The sequence below is a fragment of the Cyprinus carpio genome, chromosome B15 (assembly GCF_018340385.1).
Source record: "Cyprinus carpio isolate SPL01 chromosome B15, ASM1834038v1, whole genome shotgun sequence".
Taxonomy (NCBI): domain Eukaryota; kingdom Metazoa; phylum Chordata; class Actinopteri; order Cypriniformes; family Cyprinidae; genus Cyprinus; species Cyprinus carpio.
Genome location: NC_056611.1, coordinates 27,415,088 through 27,432,638, shown reverse-complemented (window position 1 = coordinate 27,432,638; position 17,551 = coordinate 27,415,088). Strand labels below are relative to the sequence as shown.

Here is a 17,551-nt window from a genome sequence, read left to right as displayed (position 1 = left end):
AAAGTCTAAAATCATTGTTTCCAAACTTTGCAAACACTCTTAATGTATATTAACTTTCGATAGAAACCTCAATAAACTGCTTTATTTAGCAACAGCTGAAAAAACGGTCAAAGATTTGATATAAAAGACTTTATTACAGAACAAGGAATACACTTAAATATTATACAGCCAGTTACATAAACAGGACAGTAATTAAGACCACTGCATCCCATAATAAAACAATAATTTATTTGAAAAGAGAAAAGAAAAACAAATAAAGAAAAGAAAAGGACACAGATGGTTTTGGAGTTAAAAATCCTCAAATTTACACCTTAATCCTGATCTTCATCTGAGGAGAGAAAGAAAGAGGAGTCAGGAGATTATTCAATGCATTAAAATACATATGAGAATCAAAGTTAGAAAACTTAAAATTGCAAAAAAAAAAAAAAAAAAAAAAAAAAAAAAAAAAAAAAAAAAAAAAATCACATTTTGAAAGTGAGACACTTACACCAAATGATCAGAAATGCAGTGAGACCACCAGCGAACTATACAGAACTGAACTGTGATTTTTTTCTAGATCATGTATATTGTTCTACATAGCCTTTATTTGCATGTATATTAATGGACCACTATGTTAATCACATGCAAAAAAAAAAGATGTAAACACACACACACACAAAAAACCCCTGAGCAAACAAACACATGGAGAAACTCAAGTATAGACACACTGCAAAAGGTGAGTTTAGATGTTTACATTTGCTGAGCAATTAACTATAGAAATTAATTGATGTGCATCCGTGCAACAACTTCAAATGTTGTTAATTTGGTTGTAACTGATCTAATATTTATAATATAATAACAAATGCTTAAAAACAAAAGACTAAGCATTAAAAGGCTGATGCCGGACTTTTGTGAAACTATTTGCTTCAGTCGAAAAAAAATAAGTACATTTAATTGATAATGTTTTGCATTGAATGTACTATCCAAAGATTACCATAAAAATGACCTTTTAGCAGAATTTCATGAAATAAAATTACGTCATACTGGCCACCAGACTCACAAAGCCACAGTTCATTTTAGTGAACTGAATAGTTCACCCAAATATTTGCTGGAAATGTACTCCCTTTCAGGCCGTCCAAGATGTAGAGGAGTTTGTTTCTTCATCAGATTTGGAGAAATGTAGCATTGCATCACTGTCTCAGCAATGGATGCTCTGGAGTGAATGGGTGCCGTCAGAATGAGAGTCCAAACAACTGATAAAAACATCACAATAATCCACAGCACTCCAGTCCATCAGTTAATGTCTTGAGAAGATAAAAGCTGCGTGTTTGTAAGAAACAACTCCATCATCAAGATGTTTTTTTACTTTAAACTTTTTTTCTGGTTATTTCGTTTATCTATAACATTGTTCTCTCGAATGAAAAAGTCATCTAGTCTGACTCTGGAGAGAAATGTGCACAGATCAATTACTGATTTCAAATAAAAGTGGTCCAAAACATTTCTAAATAAATATTTTGGTCAATTTTAATGTGAGGACAACAGGTGATGGACTTTTTCCACTGGAGGAAGCATTATTATGGATTATGGATATGTTGTCCAGAAGTGACCATTTAAAGTTAAAACATCTTAATGATGGATTGTTTTTTTTTTTTACAAACACAGCTTTTGTCTTATCCAGACGTTAACTGCTGGACTGGAGTGGTGTGGATTACTTGTGGATTATTGTGATGTTATTATCAGCTGTTTGGACTCTCATTCTGACGGCACCCATTCACTGCAGAGCATCCATAGTTGAGACACTGATGCAATGCTACATTCCTCCAAATCTGATGAAGAAACAAACTCATCTACATCTTGGAAGGCATGGGAATGAGTAAATCTTCAGCGAATTTTCACGTTTGGGTGAACTGTTCCTTTAACACCAGAGGGAGAGTGAAATAATCCCACACCGTGGAAAGACACCAGCAGTGTTAAGTATTACTGCCACACATAACAGCAGATACATACAGTTAAATACTTAGGCATAGATCAGCAGAGCGACTCACTGTGTATCCTAAACACACACAGCAAATGCTTTTAATACACCTGTGATTTCTAACCACAAATATTGGAATTTAAATAAATAAAACATACTTTAAAAGCATTGGGCTATATTTATCATGGCATGTTCTACCATCTGGGACTGCATATCATTTAATAAGTAAAGCCACATGGTTTTGGTGAATGACTACAGAGAGCGTTTTCTTGCACAGAAGTGTTTATTTACCTTTTTGGCATTGGAGGATTTGGGGGATTTGTTTCGGGGAGACTTTCTCAGAGTCGAGTCCAGAGGAGACCTGCCGGCCGCCGTTGAACGCAGGGCACGACTGGCCGCGGCGGGAGATTTGCGGGCGCTGTTACGCAGCTTGTTGAGGCCGCGCTGCAGCCTGCTGTCACCACGACCGCTGTTCTTTGGAGTATTTACAACAGTGAACATCACAGATTGCCTTCGATCGGCCTACAGATGAAAGAGTGAGAGAAAACGATTGTTACTCTATGAAATGCACTCTTTAACAACAACAACTAGGGGTGCAAATGTTGTGGGTTTGATTCCCAGGGAACACGTAAGTGGCTTTGGATAAAAGCGTCTGCTAAATGCATAAATGTAAATGTAATGTAAGTAAGCAAATTTACTCCTATTTAAAGTCTAGGGTAGTAACAACCACAGACGTCTAATAAAAGTATCTTACCGGCGACTTTGGAGGTCTGTTTTGACTGCTGCCGAACATGCCTTTAGGTGTCATTGGTCGCGGGAAGCAACTTGTCAGCTTCTTCATCTGTGAAAACACCATTACTTGTGAACAACACTTTTACATTTTACATACATTTACAGTTTATTAGTTTGGTTTAAATTCTGGTCCTATACATTTTTTTTCGCAATTATTTTTTCCCAAATTCTCTCTCTCTTTTTTTTTGGTCTATTTAAATTTTTCTGATTTAGTTTTAATTGTTCAGTATGTTCCCAAATACCTTTTTATTTCTCCCAAATTCTGTGATTTTTTTTCCATTTAAAACTTGTTTTAATGGTTTTATTTTTAATGGTTTTTAATGGTTTTATTTTTAATGGTTTAATTAAAATTTAATAAACAGAAAGCATGTCTAAATAATTTAATTCACTGAATTATTATTATTTTTTTAATCTTTTATGATAACAGGGCCCTATGAAATGTTTTATTTTTCCATAAATTCAGTGTTGTCCATTAAAATTTTTCTGGATTTATAATTTAATAATCATTTATCATAAAAAATTGTGTTCATCAGACATTCACAATTTGATTAATCTTTCAAAATTCGGTCAAATAAAAATTTAACAATTTATAATTTAAAAATTAACAACAATTCTTTTGGTTTAGTTTTGTTTGTTTGCAAACAAGTGTCATCGAAGAACAATTTTAGGAGATTACTATGAGTATTAATCATATTAGAATTAAAATCTATTGTACAATAATCATATTTGTGTCACATTTCCTTCGTTTTATTTTAAAGGTTGTCGTGAAGAACCAATCAACTGGGATCAATACTTGCCCCTTCATATTTCCTTAAATAAACATTAATTTAGTCTAAACAGGGGTTTTTGTTTTCTCATACCTCAGGTGTGTCTGGGTCTTGCAGTTGAGAGCCGGGGCGTTTGGGAGCCAGCGGGCTGCGTTTATTTTCTGAAGCACGCAGGTTTGAGCTTGTTTTTGTGAGTTGAGCGGCCCGGTGAGCAGCGGTGCTGGACCGGATCTGACCCGGCAACATGGTGGCGCGCTGGGGCTGGGAGTTGGCAGAGCTCTGGCTCGAACTTGGCGCAAGGGAGAAGCGGCGATTGTTCAGGGACTCCTGGATCTGACCCGGCATCATGGATGCACGTCGGATCGTCTCACCTGGGTCACCCATTCGCAGGTCCTCGTCCGTTATAGTGAATGAGGGTCCCAGACTGGGCTGTCGGGGCAGAACGATAGTTTGACTCTGGTCTTCTACAAACAATGCAGCAAAAGCAAACTATTCCAAGCTTACCCTGGACTCCAGCGGGTAGCTGCTCTTCAGGTGAGGCAGACAGGCTTTGTTTCGCGACTGCAGTTCTGCGATGCGCATCCAGTCGTCTGGAGCATGTTCAGGTTCATTCTCTGCTCCAATACAGAACGTACTGGTGGCTACACAACAAACATAATAAGTTATTATATTAAAGGGATAGTTTTTAATTACTCACCCTCATGTTGTTCCAAACCCGTAAGACCTCCGTTCATCTTAGGAACACAAGACAGCATAGTGTCCTTGCACGATCAAGATCCAGAAACATAATCAGGGTTCAATGGTAAGTATACAAAGCTACAAGAATACTTTTTGTGCGAAAAAAACAAAAAAAAAAAACAAACAACTTTATTCAACAATTTAGCTCTATATTTAGGAGACGAATTGTTGAATAAAGTCATACTTTTTTTTTTTCTTTCGCACACAAAGTATTCTCGTAGCTTCATATACTTACGGTTGAACCCTGATTATGTTTCTGGATCTTGATCGTTTAAGGACACTTGCTGTCTATGGGAGGGTCAGAGAGCTTACGGGATACATCAAAAATATCTTAATTTGTGTTCTGAAGATGAACGGAGGTCTTATGAGTTTGGAACGACATCAGGGTGAGCAATTTTTGTAAAAGAGTACAAAACAAAATACTATACAAAACTTACTAGCAGTTGCCAAGTGGTTATCGGTCTTACTTTTCCAATACAAATAAGATCAGTTTACCTTAACTGAATATAAAAAGTTATGACAAATCTGCAAGTGGCCCCAGTTTTTTTATTTACCTTTGTAAGACCCCCCTCCACACCTTCCCCCATAAAACACTTTCTCATTGGATCTAAGCAAATCTCATAGGTGACCTATCTGGATCTCAGAAAAGTGAGTTGTCACCTAAAGGTGAGGTGTTTGCATCTTTGCATAAGCAATGAAGTCTAATTTCACCTCCTGGTAAACCAACATTGTGCACGGTGCTTTTGCGATATCCAGGTAGACGCTGAAGGGTGTCTGCTTTTGATAAAGTTGCTGCAGCAGTTTCCTCCGAGAGGTCCATGGAGAACGGCCGTGAATGCTGAACTGCCAAGTTGGGCTGAGATCGGGCAGAGTGCAGACTATAAAACGACTCATCGCCTTCAGCACTGCCTGATGTTTTCTAAACAAGCACGAATAAAAGAACAAAAAACGCTTTAGAACTTTTGCTACACAGTACTAGAGAAAAAAAAAAAGGAGACCTGATCTAGGAGCCACAAACAGTAGTAGTGCTAGTAGTTAAAGAGCATTTTAAGACAAATCAGTTTATTAGGGATGTACCGATTCACTCAACTCACAATTGATATGATTTTTTTACAGTTTTACAGCAAATTATAAATAAAAAGGTCTTTATTATTTCTCAGATAAAATGCTGCACATACCTTTGCAAGTTTCAACTGTATATTTTTGAAACCTGAATGAAAGCGCAGTTTCACTGTCTGACTGCAGGTGGCACTCAAAACTACTTTAATATGCATTATACAGAGGCAAGAATAAAAGAAAACACCACATAAACTTTTCTGAGGTCAGTCAGTTCCCCTCAGACAGACATTCATATAAACCCCAACCCCCCAACTATATCGCGATTCATCTAACATATCAACTGACTTGAATCGTCACATTTTTATTAATTTTCAACTGGCTTGGGATGCGTCATTACATCTGTACAGTTTATTTACCGGACCCCTTTGGGAAGCTATATTCAGTCGTGCAAATACAACTTCAATCTACTTCAATGTGGAAAGAGCATAATTTCATAAAATGCATGCCAAACTCACATTTAAAAGAAAAAATATTTTTTGTCTTATCGGCAATAGCACCTGACAGGAACGGTCTCATAAATGTTGTTCCTTATGCTCAAATAGCTTAAAATAGCATATATTCCAGGTTGGTCCAGCCAAAGTTTCATGTGAAGACCTGACAGTGATTTTACCGATTGCCTCTAATTTGGAAGGTGGGACTTACTTTACAAATAACTTTTTTTAACACAATAAAGTGCAGAAGGCAAGTAGGAGGCAGTGCATTTCCTACCTTAGCCATGTTGATAGCCTGCGTAGTACGATGCCTGCGAGCCGAAGCAGTGAGCTTCTTTGCAGAGTCAACCACAAGATCGCCAATGGAAGTGATGCTGGACTCTAGTTTGTGCTCAAAGGCATCTTTGTGGTCCCCTTTACGCTTGTTGCCTTGTTGACTCATAGGCGTGAAGTAGAGAGTCTCCAGGGATTCAGCACCCAAGGCACGACGTTTAGCGGCCAAACGCTCAGAACTACGTACCAGTGGAGTGCTGGATTCACCCAGTATTGACGAACGACTGCCAAATTGAGAAAAAATGTACAATGACACTGTATGATTTACCTGGAATACAATGCGAGAAGCTTTTATGATTGGGTTCAATGCATTACCTGTTAGCATTGAGCGAATCGTTCAGGTCAAACTCCAAGCTGTCTGTACTGGTGTCCTGCGGTTTCTCTTGGACTCTGTTGTACAGACTATCTCTGTGTCTCATGTTCTCTTTGTCATTGGTCATCATCATCTTTTGCTCTCGCAGTTGCCTGTCAGCAAAGTCCACCTATGACAAGCACACAATTAGACATGAAACTGGACGGGAAACTCAAAATTCAAAGCTTGATTCGGTCTCATTTCCACATTGTTTAAATATTAAACGATAAACTAACTTGTGCTTCCAAGCTTTTCACTTTGGTCGCAAGGTTCTTCTCCTTGTTGCTCGCCTGGTCTAGTTCCATGCGAGTCAGTTTCAGTTCCATCTCTAGAGCTTTGACTTCCTTCTTGCTGGCCTCCAACGAGTGCTCAAGAGTTTTATTCAGCTCCTGAGCCTCCACCAGCAGTTGCTTTTTACTGTTGTAGTGATTCTTGGCCTTCTCCACCTGAAGAAGGGCAGCAAGTGATGTCAAACCGGAGGTTGTCCAAAACAAATTCTCAGAAACAAATACTCATGAAAGAAACACAGAAAGATCTAATTCAAAACAGACCTGTGCTTTGTAGTGCTCTACTGCTTCCGACTTTGTCTTCAGCTGCTCCAGGAGTTCCTGATTCTGTTCCTCCCACTTTTGGGAAACCTTTTTAAGAGCAAGGATGGAGCCATTTTGCTCCTCTACCTTCAACTCCAGCTCAGCTCGAATCTTCTGGGAGGCGTCACACTCCCTCTGGACAGACTGGTTGAGAGAACTCAGGTGATCCCTTTCTTTCCTCAGCATCTCCATATTCTGCTGGAACCCATCAAGTTGACGTTTGTCAGCATCAAGCTCAACAATCCTCTTCTCCAGATCTTCCTTTGAGTGTTGGATCTCAATCACATCTTTCTCCTTTTGTTGGCACAGCAGTTCCATCTTCCTCAGCTTCTGATCCAACGTCTGAAGAAGTTGGTCTTTGTCTGAGACGTCACGACTGCCAGTTTCCAATTGTCCCTGAAGGGTTTCAATCTTCTTTTCCAGCACTCTGCGGAGATCATCTTCAGACTGTTTAGCCCTTAACTGCTGATCATTTATTTCATCTTTAAGACAACTTATTTGAGCTTCCCTTTCAGAGGCAAGAGTGGAAATCTCTAGTATTTTAGCCTGAAGTGCACTTACATCCTTCTCAAGCTCCCGAGCCCTTTCTTTAACGTTCTCTTGCTCACAAACCTCCTTTTTAAGCAATTGAACTTCAGATTCCTTCTGAGAAGCTGTGGTTGTCAACTCCGCCACTTGCATCTTAAGAGCAACCAGGTTGTCCTTCAATGTGTTGTGTTCAACCTCTAAAACAGAAATCACCTGTTGCTTCTGCACTTCACTTTCTTGGTAACTTCGGATTTCATCTTTGAGTGAGGTTACTTGTGTTGATAGGTTGTCTCTTTCCTTTCTCACATTTTCCAAATTCTGCTGGTACTCCTCCAGCTTTTGTTGTTTCTCAACAAGAAGCTCACCAATCTTCTTCTCCAGGTCTTCCTTTGAGTGCTGGATCTCAAGGACATCTTTCTCCTTTTGTTGGCAAAGCAGTTCCACCTGTTTCAGCTTCTGATCCAAGGACTGCAAAAGATGGTCTTTGTCTGAGACGTCACAACTGGTAGTTTCTAGTTGTCTCTGTAGGGTTGTAATCTTTTCTTCAAGCACTCTGCGGAGATCATCTTCAGACTGTTTGGCCCTTAACTGCCGATCATTTATTTCATCTTTAAGAGAACTTATTTGAGCTTCCCTCTCAGAGTCAAGATTGGAGGCTTGTAGTATTTTAGCTTGAAGTTCTCTTACATCCTTCTCAAGCTCCTGAGCCTTTTCTTTAAAGTTCTCTTGATCGCAAACTTCCTTTTGAAGCAACAGAAGCTCAGACTCCTTCTGAGAAGCTGTAGTTGTCACCTCCGCCACTTGTGTCTCGAAAGTAGCCAGGTTCTCCTTTAATGTGTTGCGTTCAACCTCTAAAACAGAAATCTCCTGTTGCTTCTGCACTTCATTTTCCTGGAAATGTCGGATTTCATCTTTGAGTGAGGTTACTTCAGTTGACAGGCTGTCTCTTTCCTTTCTCACCGTTTCCAAATTCTGCTGGCACTCTACCAGCTGTTGTTTCTCAACAACAAGCTCGCCAATCTTCTTCTCCAAGTCCTCCTTTACCTGATGGACATCTTTCTCCTTTTGCTGGCACAGCAGATCCATTTGCTTCAGCTTCTGATCTAAAGTCTCCAGAAGTTGGTCTTTGTCTGAGACGTCTCGACTGGCAGTTTCCAGTTGTCCTTGAAGGGATTCAACCTTCTCTTGTAGCACTTTGCGGAGATCATCTTCAGATTGTTTAGTCTTCAACTGATCTGTCAGCTGCTCTTTTAGAGAATTAACACAAGCCTCCCTCTCAGAGGCTAGGGTGGAGACCTCTAGGATTTTAGCTTGAAGTTCATTAACCGTTATCTCAAGTTCCTCACGCTTGGCAGTCTCAAGCTCCCGAGCCTTTTCTCTAAGGCTCTCTTGCTGGTGAAGTTTGTCTTGAAGCAAGACAAGTTCAGAATGTTTCTGTGAAGCTGCAGTTGTTTCCTCCACCAACTTTTTCTCAAGGACAGCCATGTTCTCCTTTAACATGTTGCGTTCAACCTCTAAAACGGATATCACCTGTTCCTTCTGCACTTCAGTGTCCTGGTAGCCATGAATTTCCTCTTTAAGAGAAGTTACTTCCGTTGACAAGTGGTCTCTTTCCTTGCTTAATTTTTCCAAATTCTGCTGGCACTCAGAAAGCTGTTGCGTCTCAACATGTAGCTCAACAATCCTCTTCTCCAGTTCCTCCTTTGCCTGATGCATTTCAAGGACGTCTTTCTCTTTTTGAAGGAAAAGCCCTTCCATCTCTTTGAGCTTTTGATCCAAAGAGCCCAGCAGTTTGTCTTTATCCACAGCACAACGATTGACTGTATCCAGTTCTCCTTGTAGTGTGCCAACCTTCTGCTCCAATTCTCTGCGAAGATCATCTTCAGACTCTTTGGCACGCGATTGTTGATCCTTCATCTCATTTTGAAGGGAAATTACTTGAGCCTCTCTCTGAGAGGCAAGAGTGGAGACCTCTACAATTTTGGCCTGAAGCTCACTCACCTTTTTCTCAAACTCTTCACGCTTGACTGCCTCAAGCTCCAGAGCTTTTTCTCTTAAGGTCGCTTGATGGGAAAGCTCCTGTTGAAGCAAGAGGAGTTCAGATTCCTTTTGGGAAGCTGTATTTGTCACCTCCACCAACTGGTTCTGAAGAGCAGACAGGTTTTCCTTCAAAACATTGTAATCAGCCTGTAACACAGACATTTCTTGTTGGGAACGGCAGATTTCTTCTTGGAGAGATGATACCTGAGTGGACAGATGGTCTCTTTCATTTCTCATCATTTCTAAATTATCCAGTCACTCATCCAGCTCAATAATCCTCCTCAACAATCCTCCCTTCCATTTCTTCATCTCATTAATCAACCTCATCAACATCTTTCTCTTTTTGTTGGCAGAGCAATTCCACCTGCTTCAGCTTCTGATTTAAAGACTGCAGAAGATGGTCTTTGTCCGCAGCATCATGATTGGCAGTATTTAGTAGTTCCTGCAGATTTCCAATCTTCTCCATCAGCTCATTGCGTAGATCATCTTCACACTGTTTGGCTCTTAATTGTTGATCCTTCATCTCATCTTGAAGAGAACTCAGACAAGCTTCTCTCTCTGAGGCAAGAGAGGTTACCTCCAGGATTGTGGCCTGAAGCTCACTCACAGTCCTCTCAAGCTCCTCACGTCTGGCTTTCTCAAGCTCCTGAGCTTTTTCTCTCAGGGTTTCTTGATGACGAAGCTCCTGTTGAAGCAAGTGGAGCTCAGATTCCTTCTGTGAAGCTGTAGCTGTCACCTCAGCCAACTGGTTCTGAATAGAAGTCATGTTTTCCTTCAACACATTGTGTTGTCCCTCTAAAACAGACAATTCTTTCTGTTTCTGCACTTCATTTTCACTGTAACGGCAGATCTGCTCTTTAAGAGTTGTTACCTCCACTGACAAAACCAGCATTTCTTCTTGCTTTTCTGAAGCAATTGAAGAAGCAGAGTCAAGCTCTTGCTGAAGTTTCTTAACAGTGTCCTCATGCTCTTTGCGATTTGATTTGATCATTTCATTTATTTCAATATTTTGTTCCTTAACAAGCTTCAGCTCGTGACCTACATTGTCATACTCACTCTTCAGATTTCTGATTTCTTCATCTTTTAGGGAAATCTGTTGGGACAGATCCAGAATCTGTGTTTGGAGGCTCTTGATTTTGGTCAAAGCCTGACTAACCTTGTTCTCCTCCTCTGTTTTCTCCTGTCTGAGAATATTTATTTGCTCCTGGAGGTCTCCAATGGATTGCAGATGCTCATCAAGACCTTGCTGCAATGTGCATGCCTTCTTTTTCAGGGATTCATTTTCTTGCACCACTTTCTGTTGCTCTTCCAGCTTCTTCTCATAATCTTGAACTGTGGCTCTGGCACTTTGTAAGTCAACAATAAGGGCGTTTAGAGCATCCTGCTGTGATGCTCTTTGCACTTCCAGACCCTGGATCTCAGCATGCAACGCATGAACCATCTTATCTAAAGAGGCTACCTTCCCCTCCAGCTCCTCTCTCTGTTGGCGAAGGTCTGCAGAGATTTTGATCTCTGCTGTCAACTGTACTTCCACCTGTTGCAGGCGAGAAACGTCACTTTCCAGAGCTGATATCTGTATGGTGAGCATTTCCTTCTGTGTCCGTAAAGCCTCCTGCAGTGTTTCTCTCTCCAAACGGATGCTATTGATGGACTGTTCTAGATCGAACACCACCATTTGGAGTCTTTTGGTTTCCTTTTCAAAAGAGCCTCTCTCCTCAGCCAGCAAAGCCTCAACTTCTGCCTTCTCCTTCTCAAGACAGGAAATAGTATCCTGAAGCTGAGCGAGTTTAAGAGTCAGATCTGCCAACTCCTGTTTAAGCTTCTCCCACTGAGAAAATCAAAAGAGATAAATGTTAGTCAAAACTAGACAACTCCAGTAAGATGTTTTCAGCTCAGAATTAAACTGTTGTATCGTATAATATTTCTCATTTCACAGTGAATCCATGTATGGGTACTGCTAGAACATGATGTGAACTACAGACTCTGTGCTACCGTCTTGTATTTTAAAGGCAGAGCTAATTACTGATGAAAATGTTTAATAACAAATTTTGTTTGATATTGCAGACAATGTGAAAAATGTGCATCTTAACGATGATTAATAAATGATTATAATGAAAACATACAGTTAATGAAGTGACTAGAAAAAAATAATAATTGACTAGAAATTAGTCCGATTGGTAAATGCTGTAGAAGTATTGGCAATGTTAGGTCACGTTAACCTTATTTAGCCAGCAGCCAAATCACCCTGTAGCCCAAGACTGGTTACCCACTGAAGCTAAGCAGGGTTGAGCCTGATCAGTAACTGGATGGGAGACCTCCTGGGAAAACTAGGTTGCTGCTGGATGAGGTGTTAGTGAAGCCAGCAGGGGGTGCTCACCCTGTGGTCTGTGTGGGTCCAAACGCCCCAGTATAGTGATTATTATTGTTTATACTACGGGGGCCATTGAATGCTTGAATCTCATTGGCTGACGAACGTCCTGAGGTGTGCAATTATTTTCTGGGAAACGCACGGCGAACGTAGTTCCAGGCAGCTCTCTTGACCGCATTACAGTTCCATATCACTTTGCATATTAAAACTGTAATAACGGAAATTACAGGACTAAAAAAAACCAACAACTTGACATACGATTTTCCCAAAGTAAATACACATGACATCTCTCACTAGCAAGGTAGCGCTGTTTAGAGACACTGCTGCAGAACACTGTTGAGGGACGCACAGAGAAAGCCTAATTCACACAAGCTCTCTCTTTCTTGCTCTTTCTCTGTGTGTCTCTGTCTCTCTCGCTCTTTCTAATAACTTCATTTATAACTGCAGTAGAACGCTATCAACGGCTCAAGCCTCCATTAGCAGCTTTAAAATGACGTTTTGGAACCAGCAAAAGAGGCATTGGACGAGATGCGGAAGAAATAATCCTACTCACAATAGCATTTAAGTACAAAAACCAGATGAATCCCTTTAAATATATAATCTGATTGATGTCTTGGGGTGTGGTAACCATTGTATAAGTGGAATAATTGACTCCGGGCCGTTGAATTATTAGAAAAATAATGCACACCCGAGGTGGTGATGCGGCCACGACGCGAAGCGGAGTGTGCATAATTTTTCTAATAATTCAACGGCCCGGAGTCAATTATTCCTTGCTTTACTAATAAGTCAGATTTGCAACAACGTAACCATAATATTACACATTAAATTTTGTGATGCAAATGAACTTAAGTAACAGTCACATTGTGAATGCACTCTTTCTGCAACATCAAACTAAAGTGCAGAAAACTAATAACTATAAATAAAAATATAAAAATTTGTCAAAAAAATATATATATATTTAAAGAAATTTACAGATAGACAGAACACCTCACCTCCATGATGGGCCCCAAAACCTCTCCTTTCTCTTGAGATTGAGCTCTCTGTAGTTCATCCTCCAGAACGGAGATCTTTCCCTGAAGTATCTGAACTTGCTCACTCAGACTCTCCTGCACGAAGAGAACCAAATGAAAACAGAACACAGATTAATACCAGAGAGCACAAAGAATACAGAACATGATAAGAGTAAAAATGCGTTCCAATATGTAAGAAATGATCTACCTTGTGCGTGACGGCCTCATTCAGCTCCTTCTCCAGAAACTCTTTTCTGCTCTTCCACTCGGTCTGTGCAGATTCGTGAGCCAGCGTGAGTTTGGCAACTTCCTCCTCAGCTCTTGCCAGCTGCGCGAGGACATTTCGCACCTGATGGGACCAGAGACAGGTGAAAATGATCTGATCTGAACATTATTTTAAGCAGGAGTTCAAAACAAGGAAACAGTATCTCACCTGTGCAGTAAGTGCTCCGTTCTCCTCTGTCAGTTCATCAATCTTTCTCTCTTTTTGGGAGTTGTCTGTTTTTAAGTCTTGGCATTGCTTTAGAACCTCATGCACTCGGTGAAGAAGACTGCACAAGAAAAAAAGTCACTTTTTTATTTCAATTAAATACTAGAAACCTAAATTTATTGCTTTAGTGCACCTCACCTCTCGTTCTTCTCCTGGAGCTCCAGCAGTGCATCTTTATGGTCCTTCTCCAGCTCTCCTTGTTCCCGCAGCATTCGCTCCACCCTGTGCTGTAACTGCGAAATCACACCCTCTGTGTGCAGAAGAGAGAGAAAAGTTCAACCAGTTCATACCAGACCACCACATTACGTCTCATTCACTCCACTCCAGAAACATGGTGATGGATGGGGAGATCTTTTGTACCCTTCTCTGAGATGATGCTGATCTGATCGGCCAGTTCTTTCTCCAGCTCGTCTCTCACGTCTCCCTCATGTGCCAATTCTTTCCGGAGTCTCTTCAGCTGGAAATGCGGCGTGCTCATAACATCCTGCATTGGAGAGCTGGAGAGATCAAGAATGTAAGGGTATTATTTGGGAATTTATCATTCAGTAAACAATCATATGCAACTCTACATGTTTCCAACATCAAGCAACATTTCTGTCTTTCCTGAAAGCAAAATATTCCAAAAATAAGTGAATATTTCAAGCTTAAAATACTATTCTTTCATTGAGTTGTGCTTAATCTGTGCATGTGTGCAGTTTATGTTGATTACCACAAAAACATGCTTTTTTTATTTAATGGAAAAATAAATCAAGGTTATGGCAAGGCATTCATAATGGGAGTGAATGGGACCAATTTTGAAGGATTTAAAAGCAGAAAGTTTATGAAAACGATTAATAAGATACATTCTTAGATAAATTCTGTTGTTAAAACTTAGAAACATAATATTTGATCTGCAATCATGTTTAAATCATTTTTACAGTATTTACGCCATTGCATTTTCACTGAAAAAAAAGTTGTAAAATGTATATAACTTTGCGCATAAAAAAGTTTTTACGTTTACAAATTTATTTTAATTAATTTACTTTGTTAATTTTGGGGTGAATTAAAAAACAAGGAAAGAAAAAGTGGAAAAATTCATTTTTGTGGTATTCGATATTATGAGCAACATTATAAACCCAGAATATTCATTTATATTTGAACATATAAAAAGTCAGTTATATTAATCAACAAAATGCTGATTTTAATGTAAACAAATGCATTTTCTATTAGCATTGCTGTACTTGTCACCAAACAATTACTTTTAAAGCAGTGACTCGTTTAACCTTTTTGATGGTTTTAGTCAAGAAGCTGCTTTGTCCTTTAGCAACAAAAACAAACCACACACACACACACACACACACACACACACACTGACCCGTCTGAGCTGGAAGCCACTGTACAAAGCTCTTGAAACTGAACTCTGGGAGGCCGTTGAAACCGGCCTACGATCGGAGACTCGTCATCGGTGTATAACAGCGAGCTGCCGCTGCTTCCGCTGCTAGAGTTCACAACGTTCATAAAAGCTACAGAGAGCACGCATGTGAGAGATAGATGATTAACAGACGAGCATAGATTTAATTTAACTATCCAATTCACTAAACAATGCGACTACTTACAGTCTTGGGCTAGAAACTGATCTAGGCCTTCCTCTAAAGACAGACCATCAGCATCATCTTTTACAAAACCAAACATGGATGTAACTTCCGACTGACACAGACAGAGAAAGAGAGTTAAATAAGAACCTATGTTAGAGAGTGACAATAAGATATGGAGCTAAGAAAAACAAAGCAACTAGTAAGTGACAGAATGCTGTCATTAGTAAACACTCACCTCTACATTTGTATCCATTGGAAGCAGAATGCCTTTTTTAAAAGCGCAGTAACAAAGCAAAAGCGCCACCTGCACACATACATTAACACAAATAAGTGAATAATAATAATTCATCCAAGAAATAAGCTTGGTACAAGTGACCACAGTCACAAAAATTTAGAGAACTCTTAAATCGTGGTCTGTTCCTCATACAAAGCTTCAGAAAACTTAGAATACAGGAGAATAAGTCAGTCATATGAACCACTTTAATGTGGCTTTGTTATTAAAGCTTGACAACATGCGAGTATGTAATGAGACGATTTCGTTTTTGTTATGCAAAAACATTTCCACACATGCAGCATAAATACAATAATTTTCAATGGGTTTACAATCTTTTTGATACCACAGACCCCAAATATGATCACTCATGCAATCGCCCATCCCAATTATTGTTTAAAAGCATTGTTAATTTATTATAATAATATTAATGTATCGCTTAATGTAATTTTATAACTTATTTTCACCTATTACTACTTAATTTTAAGTCATTTTATAATCCATTTTAATGCATTTACTTTGACATCATTTTATAATGATTTTCATTATTTTATGTTTTTGTTATTTATTTAGTTTGAAAACCCCTGATTTAGAGCACAAATTTATACCTTAGCGAGCTGAAGCTCCAGGTCAATCCCTCCACTGATCTTCTGTAAGATGAGGGAACTTTGTCTTTCGGTGAGGTGAAAATCATCTGCACATGCAAGACAGAAGTTTTAAGCAAGGAAACATTATCTTTAAAATAGGAACATTTATATACTTTAAGCATACAAAAACACACACACACATTTTATATATATATATATATATACATATATATATATGTATGTAAAAAAAAAAACTTGCTGTATGTTGCATATCATGCAAATGTTAAAGGACATGGTCATGACAGGTGAGAATATTACAAAATATAAAGTATATTCTGTGTTAATCAACATTATGCAACAAATACTGTAAACAGAGCATAATTTGTCACTACTAAAGCTTTTCTCATTAATTTCATAAAGTGTCCAATCAAGCTTTATTATATATGACAGCTGATGCAAAGCCAGAGATGCAGAACATATGCCTCAAATAATAAAAAGACAACATTTTGAAACTCACCATGCAAAACACTGAAAATGATTTCCACTTTCTCGTAAAGGGATAAAGTCTTAAAATCCGCGGTGTTCTCCGTGCCCCTTCTAAAGTAGCAGATAAAGCATTCGTCAGATGCAAACCGGGTTAGTGCTAGTTATAAAGGGTTATAAAGAGTCTCAAAATATCAACTCACAGTCTGAAGCAGATCTTCAGGAGCAGAATCCCATCTCTCATGGGAACGAACTCCCAGACATGCTTCTCTGGGAACACGGTGTTCATCTGTCAAAAGAACAAGTCAAGCATCTTATAGAAGAAACATTGAGACTATAAACCAGCATGTCAACAGACTAAATAACCGTGACTAACAACCTATTTATTTGTCAGATCTCTGAGTACATTAAACAAAACAAAACTGGATGACACTCATACCCATGCCAAGAGCGGTCCCGCCTTTTTCATATTAAACTTCATGGTGGACTCTATAAAAAAACATATTTGGAATTATACTACAGAAAATAAAGTGGAGAAATTAAACAAATCGATGTATAATCTTCAGTGACACAGTCCTGTTCACACAGACTAACAACTGTGCTTAATGTTTACACTTATTAGATAAAAAAAGATACTATAACAGGCCAAAGTGAACATTTCTAAGGATACAATATAACATTTATATACTTTAATGGTAATAAAATAATCACATGTGTTTTACATCAAATTTAAATCACTAACACATACATATTGTAAAATATGGAGCATATCAACAGCCTTTATATAAACTTACCAAAGTGTTATCAAGTTTAAATAAACGCAATATAACAATATCTGCAGCAAGTTAAGTCTAGCGTGTTTTGATTTGTTTGTTTACTTTGTAGGTTAACATTTTGCCCGCTAACTTTCTCGCTTTTTTAAGTAATGACGTTACATATCATCGAGGCATAAACGCTGCCCTCATATAACGCTGAATATAATTATTATACAATAGTGAATTAAATGTTTTTTACCGTGATTTCAGGGTGAGATGAAGCACATCGAAACATCGACTGAAACGTTTTCAAATTCAAATTCACACCGCGTTGACTGTATCTGAACGGCTATTGGTCGTTACGTGATG

At 38.9% G+C, this 17,551-nt stretch overlaps 1 protein-coding gene across 1 annotated transcript; it reads right to left on the bottom strand.

The window, feature by feature from the left end:
* Nucleotides 1-114: 114 nt before the first annotated feature.
* Nucleotides 115-17,524, bottom strand: LOC109082335 (nuclear mitotic apparatus protein 1-like). Its single transcript, XM_042740142.1, is given in 24 exon segments — nt 115-328; nt 2,246-2,476; nt 2,709-2,795; nt 3,607-3,942; nt 4,018-4,154; nt 4,963-5,170; nt 6,079-6,358; nt 6,450-6,616; nt 6,723-6,932; nt 7,038-9,914; nt 9,916-11,472; nt 13,005-13,118; nt 13,231-13,371; nt 13,456-13,573; nt 13,651-13,762; nt 13,873-14,009; nt 14,867-15,014; nt 15,108-15,198; nt 15,322-15,390; nt 15,966-16,051; nt 16,462-16,541; nt 16,631-16,716; nt 16,867-16,916; nt 17,442-17,524. Coding segments are annotated over 23 exon segments (7,338 nt in total). The 5' UTR covers nt 16,909-16,916; nt 17,442-17,524; the 3' UTR covers nt 115-304.
* Nucleotides 17,525-17,551: the final 27 nt, after the last annotated feature.